The following is a 23340-nucleotide window of genomic DNA, read 5'->3' as shown; positions in this document are numbered from 1 at the left end:
TGTTAAGCTTCTGTGATATCTTTGCACTTATCTTTATATCTTTGTACTTAAAACTTAAACGCAGCACATATTTTCACTATTTGGAGTTTATTTAATTAGCAATTTTCTGATTTTTAACAAAAAAATATTGTGAATTACTTTACTCTAAGTCTGATTAAACTGTCTTAGCTTAAAATTGTTTTCTAGCGAAGCAGAATAACCTTTAAATAATTGCATCCTGATATAATATAAATCCCTAAAATGAAAGAAAAAATTTAATTTTCATTACATTCATCGTCAACGGTAAAACAAGAAATAAAAAGTTAAAAAATTCGGGATTATCATTTAAATTACAGGTTCCATTAAAAAGATTTAAAAATCTATTAATTTAAATTTTTAAAAAAACATACTACACGGATCGAAATTCAGTGTTTCTGAAAAAAAAGAAAGAAGGAATTTGACCATAAGTAAAACACAAATTTTGATACAATTTTTTCATTTTTATATGCAAAGGTATCACTAATCTCCTCTTTGCAAAGTCCATTTTTTAAACTATTGAGTGCTCAGACTGAATTTTAAAAAAAAATTGACGAAATAATGAAATTATAATTATACGTTCTCTACTTCCAGTAAAATTGGAAATATTTTGTTGTATACTCGATTCACTTTAAGGCTATCTTGTAAAAATAAAAAACCGCGTGGCGTTATAATAGAATGTCTGAATTGAATGTTCACAAACTGTATGTTTTGATACTTTATGATATGATCTTTCTTTTTCCTGCTTAGCCTCCGGATATTCCGTTCAGGTATTACTTCAGAGGAAGAATGAGGATGATATGTATGAGTGTAAATGAAGTGTAGTCTTGTACAGTCTCAGGTCGACCATTCCTGAAATGTGTGGGTAATTGAAACCCAACCACTAAAGAACACCGGTATTCACGATCTAATATTCAAATCCGAATAAAAGTAACTGACTTAACTAGAACTTGAACGCTGGAACTCTCGACTTCCAAATCAACTGATTTGGGAAGACGCGTTCACCACTAGATCAACCTGTGAGTTACGTATTTGATTTACGTTTTCATTTGGCGCCGACTAAATCGAATTATTTACGAATTAAATGGTAGCTATATTTAGAGTTATATTACTGTTCATAAAAATACGATAGCCGTAGATTATTATGTAAATACTGATGATGACTAACAAATTGACACATCCGGTATATATTGTTATAATAATATAATTTAATAGCTACCCACCAGGTAGTGGTGACTACTTATTTATTATTATAGTCATTATAATATTATTATAATTATAATAATAAGTCGTTTATTATTATTATTATTATTATAAATAGATACCCACCGGGACCACCGGGTCTAGTGGTGAACTCGTCATCGTAAATCAGCTGATTTCGCAGTCGAGAGTTCTGAGTATCAAATTCTAGTAACGGCAGTTACTTTTATACGGATTTAAATACTAAGTCGTGGATATCGGTGTTTTTGGTGGATGGGTTTCAATTAACCATACATCTCAGGAATATTGTACAAGATTACAATTCATTAACACCTTGCATATCCTCATTCATCCTCTGAAAAAAATAGCTTACGGTGGTTCCGGAGGCTAAACAGAAAAAGAAAGAAAGGTCGACCATTACTGAGATGTGTGATTAATTGAAACCCAACCACCAAAGAACACCGGTATCCAGATCAAGTATTCATATCCGTATAAAAGTAACTGCCTTTACTAGGATTTATACCTTAAAACCCGGTAGATTACTGCATTAACACAATCGCACACGCTGCAGTAAGATCTCACTACTTCAAACAACAGCTACGATAGCTTTTATGCTGGACACAGATTTTTTGAAATACTGAAAGGAACTTCTACTCGTCGTCGAAAGAAAGATAATTGTAATTGTATATTAGATATAGATATATATATATTTTTTTTTTTTTTTTTTTTTTTTTGCTGGCTTTGAATAGATTATAAAAAAGGGAGTAGAATTTACAAGAGGAATATATACAAATATATTGACAACATTTTAATTAAAATTCTGAGTAGAATACGTAATATTTTAGGTTCTCAATATTGTAATCCGTAATTTAATCCTTGTAATAATCAAAATATTTTGCTTTGGATACGAGGGTTTACTGTATATATCTACGGGTAATTTAAATGTGATTGCTTTTTTCATGTTGACAATGTAATGTCAAAGCGCTCTAGTGTTTGTATTTTACAGTATATGAGGTCGGTACAGTTGTTTTATATTTTGTTTTGTTTATACTTGTTTAATATAATAGCTTATGGCTATGTTTGTTTTTGTTATATGTATTTATCCTTAAAAACATTTTTGCCCAGTTTATTACTATTATTATAATAGTATCATAATCTTTTATCATAATATTATAGGTAATGTTTCTACGTATTGTTACGTTATTATTGTGGATCGTTTCTTCATACAACTTTTCTTCTGATTTGATCATTATCTTTATACTTTTATTAATGTTTCAAATTACTATATTATTTGCGTTTTATCGTTTTCAGTGGATTGGAAACACAATATTATTCGTAATAATGATAAATAATCGATTTTACTTTTTTCTCCAAATTATTCTTATATTTATTATTATTTTAATTTTATTTCATTATTCAAATTTTCTTCAAAAACTGAAAAAAAAATTAAGAAAAATACTCTACATAACATAATTTTATTGTTACTAATCTAACATGCAACTATGGTGCTGTACCTAAATTGACTAATTTAAATTTACTTAGATCGATTATTTAAATGGGAGAAAGGCTCCTGGAATAGACGGAATACCTGTAGAATTACTACGCAGTGCAGGTGAGGAAGCGATTGATAGATTATACAAACTGGTGTGTAATATTTATGAAAAGGGGGAATTTCCGTCAGACTTCAAAAAAAGTATTATAGTCATGATACCAAAGAAAGCAGGGGCAGATAAATGTGAAGAATACAGAACAATTAGTTTAACTAGTCATGCATCAAAAATCTTAACTAGAATTCTATACAGAAGAATTGAGAGGAGAGTGGAAGAAGTGTTAGGAGAAGTCCAATTTGGTTTCAGGAAAAGTATAGAGACAAGGGAAGCAATTTTAGGCCTCAGATTAATAGTAGAAGGAAGATTAAAGAAAAACAAACCAACATACTTGGCGTTTATAGACCTAGAAAAGGCATTCGATAACGTTGACCGGAATAAAATGTTCAGCATTTTAAAAAAATTAGGGTTCAAATACAGAGATAGAAGAACAATTGCTAACATGTACAGGAACCAAACAGCAACAGTAATAAGTGAAGAACATAAGAAAGAAGCCATAATAAGAAAGGGAGTCCGACAAGGATGTTCTCTATCACCGTTACTTTTTAATCTTTACATGGAACTAGCAATTAATGATGTTAAAGAACAATTTAGATTCGGAGTAACAGTACAAGGTGAAAAGATAAAGATGCTACGATTTGCTGATGATATAGTAACTTTAGCCGAGAGTAAAAAGGATTTAGAAGAAACAATGAACGGCATAGATGAAGTCCTACGCAAGAACTATCGCATGAAAATAAACAAGAACAAAACAAAAGTAATGAAATGTAGTAGAAATAACAAAGATGGTCCACTGAATGTGAAAATAGGAGGAGAAAAGATTATGTAGGTAGAAGAATTTTGTTGTTTGGGAAGTAGAATTACTAAAGATTGTCGAAGCAGGAGCGATATAAAATGCCGAATAGCACAAACTAAACGAGCCTTCAGTAAGAAATATAATTTGTTTACATCAAAAATTAATTTAAATGTCAGGAAAAGATTTTTGAAATTGTATGTTTGGAGTGTCGCTTTATATGGAAGTGAAACTTGGACGATCGGAGTATCTGAGAAGAAAAGATTAGAAGCTTTTGAAATGTGGTGCTATAGGAGAATGTTAAAAATAAGATGGGTGGATAAAGTGACAAATGAAGAGGTATTGCGGCAAATAGATGAAGAAAGAAGCATTTGGAAAAATATAGTTAAAAGAAGAGACAGACTTATAGGCCACATACTAAGGCATCCTGGAATAGTCGCTTTAATAATGGAAGGACAGGTAGAAGGAAAAAATTGTGTAGGCAGGCCACGTTTGGAATCTGTAAAATAAATTGTTAGGGATGTATGATGTAGAGGGTATACTGAAATGAAACGACTAGCACTAGATAGGGAATCTTGGAGAGCTGCATCAAACCAGTCAAATGACTGAAGACAAAAAAAAAATTAGATCGATTGAAACATTCATAAAAAAAAAAATTGGTGTTTAGTAACGAATATCCTCAATTCTTTTTTTTATTAAACTCAAATTTTTTCCCAATATCTTTCAATTACTGTAAAAGTTTTCTTATTTAATTTAATGAAATAGCCGTTAACTACTGAAATAGATATTATCTATAAAAAGAATATTGAAAAGTATTAATTATAATTAATATATATATATTTATATATATATATATATATATATATATATATATATATATATATTTGCGCGTATTCGCGGAAAGAAAAATTCGATCAGGATATCGAGGGCTTGACAAACTAAAAATTTCTTATAAATACAATTTATTACTGTAAAAAGAAATAGAAAATAAAGTAAATAATATTTACTTTTTTTTTAAATCCCCTCCACATCTCCCCTTACAGCCCTGAAAAAAAACCCTAATTAACAAGGAAGCTGAATTATCTACTCTAATGTGAAAAAGTGCATAGAACAGTAAAGAGAAACTTCGTATATGCACTAGTCTTTTCAGAGGACGTATAAAGCAGGGGAACATCAAAAATATTAAATAGAATATAAATATACCACAAGACCACAATAATAATATAAGCCATAAAGGACCTTGGCATTGCGGCAAACCAAAATACAAAAATACTAAATCAGTGCATGCAAGTAAAAAATACAACCAAATAATAATAATATAAATTACAGTAAGTAGATATAACATACACAAAAGTAATTCAGATAAAAAAACAAGATTTATTTAATATCAGTTGAATTGTAAAAACCAGAATACATTCCAATTTACTAAAAACGTTATAATGACCGGTAGAAACTAATATTGCATGAACAAGGTAACACTAGAAAAGTTTAAAGTTCATACAATTAAGTTTTTTGTAAGTATTATTACTTTTACCGTTTACAAAAAAAAACCCACTGAGTTGATCTACTGGTGAACGCGTCATCCCAAATCAAATGATTTCTTCAAAGTCAATAGTTCTAAGATTCAAATTCTACCATTGTAGATGATACAGCAGTTTGTTATGCGTCATCCTCTCAGTCTGGAATTAAAAATTACATGGAGGCTGACCTTAGGGTTATAAGATGGTGGCTTTTGATGAATGGAATTTCATTAAATGTAAATAATACAAATTTACATGAACATCAATTGTTCATGTAAATGAACATCATGCAAAGTATGGAAGAAATGTTTTTTTTTTTTTTACTGGTTTTTCATATAAGGACATTTCACAAGCTAAATCTGTGAAATACTTGGGCATTACTTTGAACAGTAAACTAGACTATCCTGGAATGTCCAAATTAGTAATCTCATAAAGCAATTACGTGTTTGTATAAATAAATTCTATTATTTAAAAAAATATAACCCTGTTAGAGTTCTGAAATCTCTGTAATATGCTTTTGTAGAATCAAGATTAAAATATGGGGTGGAGCTTATTACAGTGTTTTTAGATCTGTTTATACTGCTCAGATGCATGTAGCACGTATAATATTGGGTAAAAGTAGACGACATGAATCCTTCCCATTATTCAGAAGCCTTAAGATTTTGCAACTGCGTCATATATATTACTATAGAATACTAATGACGTATTATGAAGGATAGAATCCTTGCTACTTTGGTTACGAGGCCTTTGCGGCAAGCGGATAGAGTAGTCCCTCCTAGGCCAAGAAATGAGTTAATTAAACATTTTTACTCATACTTAGGTCCAAAATTAATTAATCACTTACCAAGGGAATTTAAATTTATTGAAGACTCTAAAAGGTTTTTACTATCAAATTATGATTGGTTGTTGTCAGTTGAAGATATAGTTGTCTGTTGAGAGTTTTTTTTAATTGATTGGTTTGTGATTCTAGGTGGAATTGATGACTCTAAAAGTTTCATGTTTTTATTATCTTTAATTTCTTCAATTGTAACTCGGATAATTTCATTTTCAATTTTATCACTGTATTCTTGTATTGTATTTATGGTTCTGAGTTATTTAATCTGTATGTATGTGTATGTAATCTTGTAACTAGCTGAAAATTTAGTACTGTAAGACTTGTATCCTGTAATTCATTTTAAAATCCAACTTGGAAATCCACACTTGACTATTATTCAATAAATGATTATAATTTTAATCACTGAAAATAATTGGATGGTAACCTCTAATACAGTTATTACTATAGGGGATACGTAGTTCTACAAGATTATGTAATAATTGTTTACTTTTATTATATTGTTTGGTTGTATTAAGAATTTATAACTGTAAATAATTTTGTTTTCATTTATAATCTGTTTATTTTGTGGAATAAAGATTATTATTATTATTATCACGATTGCGCCGAACATGGCCTCGCCGAACTACTAACTCTATTCGCTGAGCCCTGGTAGTATTTGTATTCATTGGCCTGCTGAACCAGTACCCGCCTAACCCCTTTAATCGTTGAAACGTAATAATTTTCATCCTCCGCGTCATTACATTTTTCTATAAGTTCTGGTCCGATAATTCTTCTGGTCGAACAGGAGCTTTTAGAGATGCCGTTGTCTGCATTACAAGAACAGATTTTTAAATGCACTCGTTACTCTTAGAAAAGTTATTCTCTTTTAATTCCTTCTAGAATATTCTTTTCTTTATTATTTTCTGTTTCTTTCTTCTTAATTGGAATAAATCCATTGCCCTGGTTTGTTATACTGGTTTTGTTACAGTATATATATATATATATGTTAAGATTGTAACAAACATAAAGTACATGTTATAGTGATAAAAATAAAAAAATGTTTTATAAGTTAACATAACTGGAATAAGTTCATATAAAAATAAGTTCGGAAATGCTTCGTTACCGAATGTCAGCTGGCGCAATATTTCTCCCTGATTTTGCGGCTTCGGAAAAATTAAACCAGACTGTAATTTTTGGGATCCGAATTGAGGTGAGGGGTAAATGTAGTGGTTTTACATGAGATGTGTGGAATAGAGTTGGGGGGTACAACGAGCAAGAGTAACATTGAGATTATACAAAGTTTACAGAATAAGTTTGTGAGATCCATTGCAGAGGCACCGTGGTTCGCACTGAACGAAGAAATTTACAACTACTTGATTTAACTTAGTTTCACGAAGAGGTCAAACGGTTCGGTTGAAATTATAAACAGCGGTTAGATTACAACGTGAACTTTCTAACAGTTAATCTCCTGGATAAAAAGCCGGCCTCAGTGGTGCGAGTGGTAGCGTCACGGCCTTTTACCCGGAGGTCCCGGGTTTGAATCCCGGTCAGCCATGGCATTTTCACACACGCTACAAATCATTCATCTCCTGAAGTAATACTTAACTGTGGACCCAGTGGTTAAAAAAAAATCTCCTAGATAACAGCGTGGATGTCCTGCGACTCTAACGTGTTGCATATGCTCATCTTGGGAAAATCTGAGTGATTCTTAAGCTAGTTCAATACCACATATGTGATGAGCATCTTCGTATAACTTGATGAGGAGCCTAGCTTCTTTCTATTTATCTCCATAAGTTTGTTATATTACTATTTGTTTGTCATTGTTCCATTATGTAATGATGTTTTAATTTTTTTTTCGTATATTTCTTTCGTATAACTCTTATACCTACGCGGTCTTATACAGTGCAGGTGTGTTTGTATATATGAACTTTATATACGTATATATATATATATATATATATATATATATATTAATGATGTTTGTTAGAAAATCATTTACTTTCTTTAATATGATTTACTTATGGTTCCTTTCTAGGAACCGATTGTAAATGAACAAATTGTGAAGCAGAAAAAAGTATGAAATCACACCTGAAAAATTAAAAAAAAAAAAAATAGGTATCAGTAAATTATTTTTAGTAGTTTTTGAGAAATCAGGTGTAAAAAACAAAAGATGTTCTTTATGTGAAAAATCTGTTTCATTAGTGGTTTTTGTTATTGTCTTTTAAAAAAGGAATAATTTTTTAAAATAAAAAGAAAAAAATAATTAAATGTCGTTTTAAGTATTTTTTTCTATTTCATCATAATTCGATTGTAATTAGTTGTAAAATGAACATAAAAACAAGTTTTTTTTTGGATTCGTGAAGATAATTAAATTTATTTATTTTATTTTTTTTTATGTTTTAACTCTACAGAAGCAGCAGCTGAAATAATTGGTGCACCAGATTTACACATCAAAAGCGGCAGTGTGTTGAGATTAGTGTGCACATTACGGCAGAGCACGGAGCCACCTATCTACGTGTTCTGGTATCACGGAGAACGTATGATAAATTATGATAAGGAGCGAGGTGTGACGGTGAGAAGCGATCGCAAAAGCAGCGTTCTCACTATCGCCGCGGCAGATAAAGTCGACTCCGGCAATTACACGTGTGTTCCATCGAATGCTCATCCCGCTAGCATCAATGTGCACGTGCTAAACGGTAAGAGTTACTTAAATTTTACTGTGTATTACTATGAATATTACAATGATAGGGTGTTGTAATTACAATGTCGACAATTTATAATGAAATTATCAAAATTATTAGATTTATTAGATTTATTAAGATTTTATTTACAAATTGATCCTAAAATTATCATACGTTAATATTTTTCATACGGAAAAGTATTACATTTTATGGAATTTAGTGTAATTCCATAAAATAAAAGCATCTGTTATTAAAGTAATAATGTTATCGCTCTACTTTCTAATTTAATGTTATAACATTTTCTTTAGTAAAAATCGTTGCTTCCATCTTATATAATAGGCAAGAAATCCACCTAAATTAATATATTCACTCAGTTATCTTAATAAGATCTAATAAACTAATAATGATAAGCTAAGTTTAAATTTAATATAAAGAGTTGTCTTCTTAAATGCCTTCTTAAAAAAAAAAGCTGTTTCTGATGATTCTCGAAATGAAAATGTGTATTTAAAACCTTTTACGTATGAAGGATTAGGCTTCGTAAATGATAATATTTTTATTATTTTTCTGGTTTTTACAACCATTCATAACGTTATTACAAATATATATACGAGGTCTGTAAATAAAGTAATGACACTTTTTTTTTTTTTTTTTTTTTTTTTGGCAGCCAAAGTGGCAACACTGTAAAGTTAATAATATATTTATAGTTATATGAACAGCTGATTTATATTAGGTATAAATATGTTTAGTCTACTGTTGCCACGTGAGACGTAAAAAAACTTTTTGTGAAACGAGATTTTGTTTTACCTTACAAAAATGAGTGATACTTGTTATGAGCAACGTTATGCAATCAAGTTTTATGTTAAATTCGATGAGAATGCTTATGAAACGTTTTAAAAATTGAAATGGACGTATAGAGATGACGCTCTGTCATGATCCCAAATTTTTACGTGGTTTAAAGCATTTTCAGATGGCCGGGAATCAATTGCGGATGATCCACGCTCTGGAAGACCATTAACGTCAAAAAGTGACGGCAATGTTGAGCGAATCAGCGACTTGATACGGTACGACAGGCGATTAACTGTCAGAATGATTGCAGAACAATTCAATTTGAACCGTAAACAGTCCATCAAATTTTGACAAACGAATTGGACGTGAAAAACGTTTATGCAAAATTGGTCCTAAAATCATCACTGTTGAACAGAAAAACAACAGGGTGGAAGTGTGCCCACCCTGTTCTACTAGCGAATTGAAACTGATCCAGATTTTCTAAAAAAAATGTTATTACTGGTGATGAATCAAGGATATTTGAGTACGACCCAGAAACAAAACGCCAGAGCAAGGAGTGGCACACTTCAAACTCACCACGTCCCAAAATAGCAAAAATGAGCAAATCAGATCCATGCTAATTTGTTTCTTCGATAGTAATGCCATTGTCCATAAGCAGTTTTTGCCTACAGGACAGACTGTAAATCAATATGTTTACCGAGAAATTCTTGAAAGACCGCGGAAAACAGTTGCTTGCGTGAGACCAGCCATCAAAGACAACTAGATGCTGCATCATGACAATGCACCTTGTCACACTGCACTCTCAAAAACTCATCTGCGTTCAGATGAGTTTTTGGCAAAAAAAAAAAAACATTCCTGTAGTTCTTCAACCACCTTATTCACCTAACTTGAGTCCCTGCGACCTCTTCCTTTTCCCGATTTTAAAAAAAGCACCTCAAAGGACACCATTTTGGAACAGTAGAAAACATTAAAGTAAGAAAAAATGTAACCGACCGTCTGAAGGATATTTCGGTTTCCGAGTTCCAACACTTCTATGAAGAGTTGGAAAACCGTTTGAAGCTTTGCGTGGCTTCCCAAGGTAACTATTTCGAAGGTGATAAGAGTCCATGTACAATTGGATTGTAAATAAAAAACGTTTTTCTGGACCAGTCTCAGTACTTTATTTACAAATATCGTGCGTGCGTGCGCGCGCGCGTGTCTAAAAGCCGAGGATTAAAAATATAATGCAATGCATTTTGTAGTATATTTTTATACTCGTTTAATATAAAAACAGTATACAAAAACTTTTGGTTTCTATCTTATGACATTTATATTACATGAAGAATTAATTTGTAAATATTGTGTTTATTATTTTGTTTTAATAAACTACTTTTTAAAAAAATATTTTTATGTGTAGTCGCATCGATAATTAAAACCATTACGAAATAATTGTGTATTATAAAATAAATTTAAATTTAACATTAAAGTATTTTAAGAATCTAACTTAAGAATTTATATTCACTAATTTCTATATTTGCCGTAAGAAATTTGTAACAAGAAAAAGCAAGGATTAAGAAGTGTACTCAAGTGTAAGTTTTTACTTGAATCTTACTACGGTAGTATTTTAACGATCCGTAAAAATATTTTTTTTAGAAAAACCGTATTCATATTAAAAAAGATTACCTTCGTTATTCAGCCTTGTTGTTTCTAAGGATTATTTTTTTAGTTGTCCCCTTGAATTAATCTATCGTTTACAAGATCACAGTAATCCGTCATTAAATTGTTGTTTGTAATCTACAGCGAAACGCTAGTTCAATAATTTACGTGGTTACCGCAGTATGGTTTTTGGTTTCACTTATTTCAGTCTTTTACTTTGTAGTAAGTGTCTGGTTTTCAGATACGAGTATTGGCTTCTAATAACAAAATTTGGTGTCTACAACCTTTTTCCGAGCTACTGGTTTCTAAGGTTTCTCTCTTCTAATATTTATATTACATGAAAAATTCACTGGTAAATATTTGGTTTATTATTTTAATTTTATTCACTATTTTTTTTTAATTATTTTTATTTATAGTCGCATCGATAATTAAATTCAGCGATTCTTCAATATCTGTGTGTATGTATCCCGGTATACGTGTAATCTTGAACATACTGAGACCGACCATCCCTGAGACATTGTGGTTAATTGAAGCCTAACCACCAAAGAACACCGGTATCCAACATCTAGTATTAAACTTCGAAAAAACCAATTACTTTTATTAGAATTTGAAACAGAACTCTCGACTTCGATATCAGTTGATTTTTGATGATAACTTTTACCACTAGATCAACCTGGTGATAAACTTTTTTTAAATAAATAAAATATAGATGTAATATAATATACAGAATGTATCCAGAAGTTCTTCCGGGTGTTTCTATTCGTGAAAACAATGGAAAAATGTTAAATAAATATACGTCTTATAATGTTTCGTTTGCGAGTTAAGACTATTGAAAGATTTCGTTCTGTTTTCAACTACCCTGGTGAAAAGGGTGGTACTGAAATTTTTAGGACGTTAATTAAGGAGAAGAATTAATGATTTCTTATTGTTCTTGATCTGAAAAATCTATGAAAATAGGTCCTAGAACCGTATGTATAGTAATTTTTGAGAAATCTGGGGTAAAAACCAAAAAATTGGAGTAAAAATTCTGTTTTCATATATTTGACGTACATTAATTTTATTTAGTAGATAAAACCTTTAAACAAAACTTGTAGAGAATTAAATTCTGAATAATATGGTGTAGCACTAATTTTAGCTACGAGCCGCCACTGTAAATGAGATATCGTATACAGAGCATTTGGCGGTATAAGAAGTACACTACAGGTTTTTTCTCTCTGAGAATAACGATGTTCAATTATGTTAAGTGTCTGTTCACGCTTCTCTGTTAAACAGAGAAGCTTTTAAACAGATTTTACTCGTAGGACTGAATATATCCACCATTTCGGTGGGCTTGGCATGTTTATGTGCAATGGTATATTTGATTCTGTGAAAAACCTTCTTTTAGAACTTAAAAACCTTTTCATGATTACGAAAAACCCTTTTCATCCCTCATTTTCTTTAGTAAACTTTACACAGATTCTTTTTATTCTTGAGAAGAGCTGTGACAACTTCGAGAGTGACTTTCTTCATCTCACGAAGCCTGCAACCTTAAACCCACCGATTTGGTCTAGTGGTGAACGCGTCTTCCCAAATCAGCTGATTTGGAAGTCGAGAATTCTACCGTTCAAGTCCTGGTAAAGATAGTTCCTTTTAAACGGATTTGAATACTAGATCGTGGATACCGGTATTCTTTGGTAGTTGGGTTTCAATTAACAACACATATCAGGAATGGTCGATCTGAGACTGTACAAGACTTGATGATATGTACTTCATTTACACTCATACATATCATCCTGTGAAGTAATACCTGAACGGTAATTCCCGATGGTTAAATAAAAAAAAAGAAAGGTAGCCTGGAACCTTATGATTATAGCAAATAACAGACAGTCGTGAATAAACCGAGAAGTCTTGTAATAAAGTTTCTCAGAAAACGACTATTTACAATATTATTTCTCTATTTTAGTTACCGTCATTACTATTTCAATTAATCTTTGCTAACAGTAAATCTGAAAGTGAGTTAGATTTAACACCGTCCGAATGATAAAGTTTCTTCCCCGCAATGATTTTTTTTACATCTATTTACTTCCTATATTGCCTTACATTTATTACTACAGTATTATAATCTCCTATTAACATATCCAGATTATTGAAACTTTCATCTTTTACTCTTGCGTACAACTCGGAATTTTCATGAGATGTTCAAACACTTCAAAGCTATACATTTTGTCTATTTATTAAATTGTAAATATTCTCTTATAGCAGAACAACTCACATCTAAAATAGGTAAACTATCGGTCATTGTTAATCGTAGTTCAATCCTTCATACCATAAAACAAGGAAGAATGCCGGGATACAGCAAAATAAATGAATCCTAAAAGTTGTATCTGCTGCATTAAAGGTAACTCATTCATTAAAAAAATGCACAAGAGATTGTTCAATTTTTGACGATATAAGTTCCGTTTAATTTTTCTCTTTTTTATATTTGTAATTGAAGCTATTACTTCAATAAGTAGTTTTTTATACTACCTAAGTAGCTAGCCATCTGCTTTTTTGTAGTCTTCTTAATACTCAATAATTTTGATCAGACTTTAGCGAATTGTTCCAGAAAACTATCGAGTTTGCTTTGCTATTAGTTTTTATTTTATGAAAAAAGAATCAATTCACTTATCGCAAATTATTTATAACTTCTCCAGTACAATATGTGAGCTGAAACTTGCCCACAGCCAACTGCTGTGTCTAGTTTACTAATCATTGTATTGTACTAGTCTGTTGTATTTGCATTTTATATACAAATGTTATGTTATTAATAATCGGATGATGTCATCTGATTACAACAAACCCCGCTCGCACTTCCGGCATAAACCAGCCGACAGTTCGGTTGACAAAGACAAGAGCAAACGTTCAACTCACTTAGTGTAATGATGGGTTGCCGTTTTTTTTTTTTTATAATTGTTTTATAATGACGAATTGCCTGTTGTGATAGAACGCAGCTGACTGTTACTGCTACTAGTCCAGGTCTATCTGATAATTCATTTATTTATTTTTTTTTATTTCACAACTATTATAACTGTAAATTTTCATAATCCTGGAGTCAAATGTTTTTATCTTATAACGACACATTGCTAAGTGCCATTTAAAAACTTAACAATAATAACAGATTTTTTTTGAGAATTTTTTTCTTTTAAATCGGTTGCTGACAGGTTTTTGACCATAAATAAATTTTTAAGAGTAACGTGTCTTACTAAGTAACGTAATTTACTTGACAATGGTGAGGAAGTAAGACAATTGAGGAGGATACATTTACTGGACCTCACTGATCTTTTAAGGCATGGATTATAATTGAAGTGCGTGACCCGTGATACTGTGAACTGAAAACGTGTGTGACCCGTAATACTGTGATGATTGTGTTAAATATAGTTTAAACGTTTCGAATCCACGCTGTTTTTACCTGTGTTTATCTGACTTTTAATATTTTTTACTGTACTTGGATGACTAATGTTTTCTAACATTATTATTATTATTATTATTATTATTATCTCCTTTATTTGATTTTATTATTTATCTGTTACCTTTATTATCTGTTATCTTTGTTTTAATTAACCAATTGCTTCGTTTTTGTCGTGAAAGGTGACACATATTATTAATATTGTATTTGAGGTAGGCTGTCTTTGCATGGGGTCTCTCGACGCTTTACTCTTAAAAGAAAATTATTTACTATTCTATGAAAAAAAGATATATATATATATATATATATATATATATATATATATAATGCTAATAATATTGGCATTAATATATTCAGAAATTAATATGGTATTCTTATGCCAATTATTTCATTTATCTTTAAAATAAATTACGCAACAACATAAAACTGTGGTTTTCTCTATAGTCCAGTTTGTAGTTTACTTTTTAACACCCTACTTACTTATACACAAAAAAATTTTGTTGGGTAAAAGATAATAAGTATTATTTTATAAAATTTAATTTAATTTTTCTGCCGACTATTTATTTTCCCAAATAAGATAATACCCCATAGGACCAAATATTCTAACAAATCCTAGCAACAGAATGTGATTAGAAGAGAAGGAAATAATTTAATTTATTAAATAATTATTACGTAATATTTTTTTTGTAATTAGTGGTAAATCATTTTTAGAAGTAAAATCATAATTTTGTTTTGTTAAAAAAAAGATCCTTCTCTTCAGAAATTTTTTTTTACATTTAATTTTCCGTTATTTTCATGATATTCACCGATACTCCAAAATACTTTCTTTGATATACATTTATTTTTATTTTTATACATTTACATTTAGTTGTTACAAATAGGAAATAAGGGTTAGTGTTCTAGTGTGTTGATTTTTTAAGTGTGTTTTGGAGTTTGTCCTGATTTTTAGAGAAATAATAAAGTGAAAAAATGTTCTAATCATATGCTTACCAACCTCGTTAAACACTAATCGAAAAGAACAATTATCTTCTTTCATTTTTTGTCCTTTCTAGTTACAGATTGGTCTATTATAACAGATTAATTCATTCTTTTGATTATAATATTCTTTCTTTATATCTTTTTATATAAGTTTTATATGTGTGTATATGCGCGCTTGCGCGTAAGTGCATAGGAATGCAATTATATACTGTATATGTAGGTCATATATACGTTATTCTGATCCACGCCTCGCTGTTTCCTTTTACACTCCAATGATCGTACTAAACCCTCTGACATCTACATTTTCTCCATTGAAATGTTTTAATTAGTCTTCTTTCCTAACGGTGGCTAAAACCAATTATTTCACGTGTTATTCTCTCTTTTTCGTACTCTTATTATCAAACTAAGTTTCATATTCTAGTTTCATGCATTTTGCATCCGTAATTCTATACAATCCAAGTAACGTAATTTTATGATATATCAATTTTTAATCCGAAGTGACTATTATATTGTTTTTCTGTTTAATTGCTATATTCCCTTTCCATTGTTATTTTCCTTGCTTATATTTTTAATCTTACTAAAAGATTTAAAAAATATTTATCTGTTGATTCATTTACAGGAATGTTACACCATGGATCAATCTAATTAAAAAAATATAGTATTCTTATTCCGTAATTTATATATTCTATTCGTTTATTTTGTGTTTTGTGTAAAATTCAAATAATTTCAGTAAATATTTTTATATATAATCTGAAAAAAAGTTTTTTTTTTTTTTTACTAAAATTTGAGGTGCGAAAATGCAACTTTCCTAACTCGTTACAATAATTTATAGCTCATAGAATATAAAAATTTATGAATACCCCACCAGTTTATAAAAATATTCATAGAAGATAATACAAATGATTCCAAGTCACTATTAAATGCAATTCATAAGTCATGTTTGTATATTAAACGTAGAACTAAAAACTATTCTCTCACTGTTTCAAACAACAGTGCTGCATTGAAAACATTCGCGGTTGATTTAGATGATGTCTGAAACAATACTTGTCAAAAAATGTACTTCATAATTTCACACAACCAAAGTTTACACAAAATGTGATTTAAAAAAATCCTCTTAATGTAATTTTATTTGTTGGAAAAGTTAATTACATTTAATTCTGTAGTAGCTAGGATAAGTTCAAAATTTGTAATTGATTTATTTAAAAGTAATTCTAAAATTATATAATATTACTCGCATATGAGGCGCCGCACATCAAAATAGAAATGGAGGAATTGCCATTACTTTTCGTTTCAGAAATATTAAGGAAGGCACTGATTAAGAAACAGTATAATGTTTGGTTACCAGAAAAATCACTCTTCGGAATTGGTTACTAAATATCTCAATTTAGATTTTATTTTTTTATTTCTTTTACAAATTTCAACACCGTCGATTATTTTGTCGGGAAAAAGATAGAATAGAAAAATGAAGTTACCTTAATTGATACGTGAACAAAGATTTAATTGTACTAATTGTACTAGTTATGTAGGTTATTCCGAGTTTTAAAAAATTTAGAAAAAATTATAGCACGACAGACAAAATTCGGATTTTTTACTACTTTCGTGTAATATTACACACCAACCAAAGAGCAGAATGATATATTTTTAAATGACGTTTATGGAAAAAAGAGTTACTATTAAAATTTAAAAAATCAAAGAAGTTTAACAAAATTATTTTTAAAAAAGTGACGTATAAGTTAACCACCTATTCTATTATATATATATAAACTTTTGAGCTGATGGTGGTTTTGGGGTCTAGGGGTTTGAAACACGAAGATATGTCGAAATTTTCCGGAAGTCGAATCATGATACCCATTAAGATAGGTACCTTTCTTATGAAATCAACTTAAAATAATGTAGAGAACGTTATCACACGTAAAGAAACTTAAAAACGATTTATTTTGTATATCATTGTTGTTGTTATTTTGTTGTCATTCCTAAATGACCTTTGGTGTACATAAAGTTTAACAACCAATCGGCAATAGAAATGGATAGATTACTTACCTGGATTTTAATTTATTTTTTATTTAATTTTAAATCTGCAGATGAAAATACGATTTTGATGCAGAAAATGTTAGAATGCATTAAACTGCGAAAGGTTATAAAAAATATTTCACTAATTTAGGTGAGAAATGAAAAGAAAAAACGATTACCGAGATATAAAACATTGTGACTTCATGACTAATTTTAGCAGACCGATAAGTGTTTTCTAGTTTAAGTAAAAAGACATAATCCAAATAAAATAATATAAAATATTTGGCTATGAGAAAATAAACTGCTAATCATCAGATGGTTAACTTATTACTCTAATTTACATTCTGTATGAGAATAAACTAACCGTCGGTTCTGATTCGAATTCGAAAGACTATAAATCACTCTTTATATTTTTTCCATTAGATCTTTTTTTTTTTTTTTTTTTTTGTCTTCAGTCATTTGACTGGTTTGATGCAGCTCTCCAAGATTCCCTATCTAGTGCTAGTCGTTTCATTTCAGTATACCCTCTACATCCTACATCCCCAACAATTTGTTTTACATACTCCAAACATGGCCTGCCTACACAATTTTTCCCTTCTACCTGTCCTTCCAATATTAAAGCGACTATTCCAGGATGCCTTAGTATGTGGCCTATAAGTCTGTCTCTTCTTTTAACTATATTTTTCCAAACGCTTCTTTCTTCATCTATTTCCCGCAATACCTCTTCATTTGTCACTTTATCCACCCATCTGATTTTTAACATTCTCCTATAGCACCGCATTTCAAAAGCTTCTAATCTTTTCTTCTCAGATACTCCGATCGGGCAAGTTTCACTTCCATATAAAACGACACTCCAAACATACACTTTCAAAAATCTTTTCCTGACATTTAAATTAATTTTTGATGTAAACAAATTATATTTCTTACTGAAGGCTCGTTTAGCTTGTGCTATTCGGCATTTTATATCGCTCCTGCTTCGTCCATCTTTAGTAATTTTACTTCCCAAATAACAAAATTCTTCTACCTCCATAATCTTTTCTCCTCCTATTTTCACATTCAGTGGTCCATCTTTGTTATTTCTACTACATTTCATTACTTTTGTTTTGTTCTTGTTTATTTTCATGCGATAGTTCTTGCGTAGGACTTCATCTATGCCGTTCATTGTTTCTTCTAAATCCTTTTTACTCTCGGCTAGAATTACTATATCATCAGCAAATCGTAGCATCTTTATCTTTTCACCTTGTACTGTTACTCCGAATCTAAATTGTTCTTTAACATCATTAACTGCTAGTTCCATGTAAAGATTAAAAAGTAACGGAGATAGGGAACATCCTTGTCGGACTCCCTTTCTTATTAGGGCTTCTTTCTTATGTTCTTCAATTGCTATTGTTGCTGTTTGGTTCCTGTACATGTTAGCAATTGTTCTTCTATCTCTGTATTTGAACCCTAATTTTTTTTAAATGCTGAACATTTTATTCCAATCTACGTTATCGAAAGCCTTTTCTAGGTCTATAAACGCCAAGTATGTTGGTTTGTTTTTCTTTAATCTTCCTTCTACTATTAATCTGAGGCCTAAAATTGCTTCCCTTGTCGCTATACTTTTCCTGAAACCAAATTGGTCTTCTCCTAACACTTCTTCCACTCTCCTCTCAATTCTTCTGTATAAAATTCTAGTTAAGATTTTTGATGCATGACTAGTTAAACTAATTGTTCTATATTCTTCACATTTATCTGCCTCTGCTTTCTTTGGTATCATAACTATAACACTTTTTTTGAAGTCTGACGGAAGATCAGATCAGATTAGATCTTATTAGGTCTTATTCTATAAGGTCTTTTTTCTATTATATTTTCATCTTATATTTTTTTTATTAAGTCTTATTTATTTATAAGGTCTTATTAGGTTTATTTTGCACGAAAGCGTTATTTAGGTGAAGAAATTGATATTTTGTCATAATTCTAAAAACTTTTGTTTTATTTATTTTTTAATAATTTTGATAAGAATTATAAAAACTGATATCATGATATTTAAAATTCCGAGTTCGTGACTACCTATGCAGAACGTTCTATCAACGCCATATTCAAAATAGAATCGCATATTCAACAACATTTACTAAATGTAATAAATTATGATAAATCCAATTATCATTTTATCATTATCATTTTATCGACCATTATCATTTTATTGAATTATCATTCATAAATTTTATACAGTACTACATAATGCTGACCTACCAATCATCATTGAAAATTGAGACGCTAAACATTGCTTATTTAATTTTTATTTTCAGTGATAATTAAGGCTTATGAAAACTGTCTTCAAATTGATTGATTACAAACATAAAAATTGAAAGCAATCTTTTTAACTGTTCTTAAATACATACAACCAATAATAATTTAGAGTAAGTTTATCTATCTCGTGACAGAAACATGAGATAACGGAATCCTCCCAATTAGAAGAGGTTAACCGATCTCATCTCTCAGTTTGCATGGTTAACCTTTTGCCAGTAAAATATAAAGAAATATCTAAGATATCTAAAGAAATCGTTATTTAAAGTTTTTGTTTAAAGTAGTTTACGGAAATAAAATATATATATATATATATATATATATATATATATATATATTATATTTATATATTTATATATTAGAATTGCATACATGACGAAACAACTGGCGAAGTCTCATTCCAAGTTATTTCTGTTTAATCCATAAATATTTTTTCCACTTAAGATTTTTACCAATATTCATACGTAAGTATTTCACTTACTGTAATTGCAGAATTCTTTACAAATTAAAACTTGATAAAACTTTGTCAAGAGTCAATAAAAAATATATAATATGTATATATTTATTAACAGTTAAAATTTTACTATATTTGAAAACATTGTTCCAATTCAGATATCCGACAAAGAAGGTTTTTTAACTGTACGTAACGATATGAAAAACATTGTTTTCACTTATTAATTTTAAATACCGAAAAAAAATGGCATAAAGATTTAATTAATAAATCATTAAACATAAATTTGGAGCCTCATGAAGTTACTCTAATGGAAAAACACAGCTTTCATTATTTTAATACGGAAATAATTAAAAAAAACGATAATGTTTGAACATAACAAGTATAATTATCTGTAGTTAATAAGGACTTTACTATATTAAAACAATGTATAAAATCCAATTCTATGTTACTCATCTTTTGTTGAGGCAATAATCTGCGTATTATTCCCGTAGGGATGTAAATAATGTTGCTTTTTTTAAATTAATTTTTTTCTCTATTCCATCTCTTTAACCATAATTTCTTCCTTTTAATTTCACTCATTTTTTTTTTTTATTTACGTAATGTTATGATGACAAAGTAAAACAAAGTATATAAAAAAAAATATTTTTTCTTTTTTGTTTTAATTAGTTATATTCGTACATATATTTTTTATAAGAAGAAAGAAAAAACGTAATTCACAAAGTTTTATCTCTAATTAATTTAATTTTAATTTCTTTGTTTCTTTAGTGTAAGTAAACTGGAGGAATTTATCTTTTAATTTGATTGTTTTAATTAAAACGAGAAGAAAAACCCAAAACAAAAATCATATATAGTTAAATTTCTTGAATTAAAAAATTACCTTTTTTCTTTAAATAAAGATTTGGAGAAATCTATTTCAAGTATATACGAGTATAATAGAAAATATAATTACTAAAACTTCCAAATATATGGTTGGTCATTTGGATAATAATATCTGTTCAATAAAAATAATAAATAGCGTTGATTTATTAATATGGATAAAATATAACTGGAAAATAAAAATAAGATAAAAGACAAGAAAGATAATGTGAAAATATGAAAGGACCTATAACAATTTGTAAATTAAATATTCAAAAGAAATATTTGGAAGTCGAGAGTTCCAGCGTTCAAGTCCGGTGTTCTTTGGTGGTTGGGTTTCAATTAACCACACATCTCAGGTATGGTCGAACTGAGAATGTACAAGACTACACTTCATTCATACTCATACATATCTTCCTCACTCATCCTCTGAAGTATTATCTAAACGGTAGTTACCGGCGGCTAAACAGGAAAAAGAAAAAGATCATAACTACCACATAAATATTTTCTGTCTTATTGACAAAAATGAGGAGGAGCTGTAATCATGTTTTTTTCTTTATTTTGAGATTAAGAGCTCAACTGCTATAGTCATAGCCCAAATATAAATCTGTAGAGTACGAAAAATGCCATACCTAACTGGGATTCGAACCCGGGACCTCCGGATGAAAGACCGAGACACTAACACAACGCCAGGGAGATAGGCGAATTCACGAAATCAACTTTTCTTGTCTTGTTAGTTGCGAAACTTCTTCTAAAAGAGGTGACAAATTGTTTTCTAAGAAATTTAAATATGCGTTTTCCGTTAAGGTGATCTTCAGAAATAAATGGTCTGATAATATGCTTATCAATAATATTACACTAAACCCTAAGATAACATCTACATTTGAAACAAATTTCTACTACGTTACAGTTAGTTTCTTTACGAAATATTCCTAAAACTGTCGCTGACCTCATATTGAAATAATTATATTTTCGGCTTAAAATAATAATTCAGTATTTTTTTGCTATCTTTTGTTTTTTTTCTGTTTTTAATAAAAATCAAATTTCTTAAACTCTATTATATATTTAGTTGTCGTTACTGCAAAGATTTCCTCAAAATTAAATTCTTTACAAAATTGTTAGCAAAATATTATTTATTTAACTGCAATTTAACGAAGTTATTGTACGTCAAACCTAAAAAGTTGTGTTTTGTGATTCCAGTTTTTTGTATACAATACTTTTTCAAAAATTGCTGAAGATGTTGTTTTTGATAATTTTTTTCTGTTTAAAAAACCTTTCTTTTAATTCAATTTTTCCAGTCAAACGTATATAAAATATAAAATTTTTGACTTGATTTACGTTTCATTTTTACGGTTGGAGTAGAAACCAGGAGTGTAATTTTTTGCAAAGCGAAAAACACTCGAAAACCAAGTGTCTCCAGACCCATCTTTGTATGAAATCTTACTTATTTTAAATTTTAGAACCTGACCAGAAATTCATTCCTTATTTTTTTTTAAACACTATATAATTGCTTTCTTATATTTACATTTTAACTTATTAACATTAACAAAAATAATTGAAATTTAAATTTATTTATAACCACATCAACAATTAAAAGTCATTAGCGACTCATCAGTGTGATGTAACTGTACCGGTAAATGTGTAGTCTTGAACAAATTCAGGCCGACCATTCCTGAGACATGTGGTTAATTGAAAACTAACTCCAAAAGAACACCGGTATCTACGAACTAGTATTCCAACCCGAATAAAAGCAAACCTTTATCAGAACTTGAACCTCAAAAATCTTGACTTCGAATAAGCTGATATACAACGACGAATTTACCACTAGACCAACTCGGTGGGTGAAATGGTTTTAAAATTTTTATATTTAATTTTGTTCTTAATTTTAATAGAATTAGTATGACTATATAAAAACTGTAAAATTTAGAAAAGTTAAAAGGTATATCTGAGATAAAATTTCTATTTAAAATAATATGGTAAATAATGTTTTAAATGTGGAAGGAATTCTATTACAGAATTATATCAGTAAAAATCAGCCAAAAAGTTTTTTCTGAATTTTTGCTGTAAATTTTTTTATTTTATTTTTTGATTCATCTAAAAGTACATCGTTTTTTTCACAAAAAACAATTATTTTTCCATCGCTTTTTGCGCAAATAACACAAATTAATTTTTCACTTTCATGATTAATATATATACTAGCAGACCCGGAAATGCTTCGCTATTGCTAGATTTGGGTATGTATATAGATTAAATGAACATAATTGAAAGTTTGATAAAACATT

The 23340-nt window shown here is 29.5% G+C and overlaps 1 protein-coding gene across 1 annotated transcript in view; it reads left to right on the top strand.

The window, feature by feature from the left end:
- LOC142320867 (limbic system-associated membrane protein-like) overlaps positions 1-23340 on the top strand; it is a 1323513-nt gene that overhangs the window by 1219992 nt on the left and 80181 nt on the right. Inside the window, exon 6 of the mRNA XM_075358848.1 lies at positions 8361-8645. Within this exon, the coding sequence (XP_075214963.1) occupies positions 8361-8645 (285 nt within the window). The remainder of the gene's footprint in view (positions 1-8360; positions 8646-23340) is intronic.

Source organism: Lycorma delicatula, chromosome 3, assembly GCF_047948215.1.
Source record: "Lycorma delicatula isolate Av1 chromosome 3, ASM4794821v1, whole genome shotgun sequence".
In the NCBI taxonomy this organism is placed as follows: Eukaryota; Metazoa; Arthropoda; class Insecta; order Hemiptera; family Fulgoridae; genus Lycorma; species Lycorma delicatula.
This window is presented reverse-complemented; position numbering and strand designations above follow the sequence as displayed.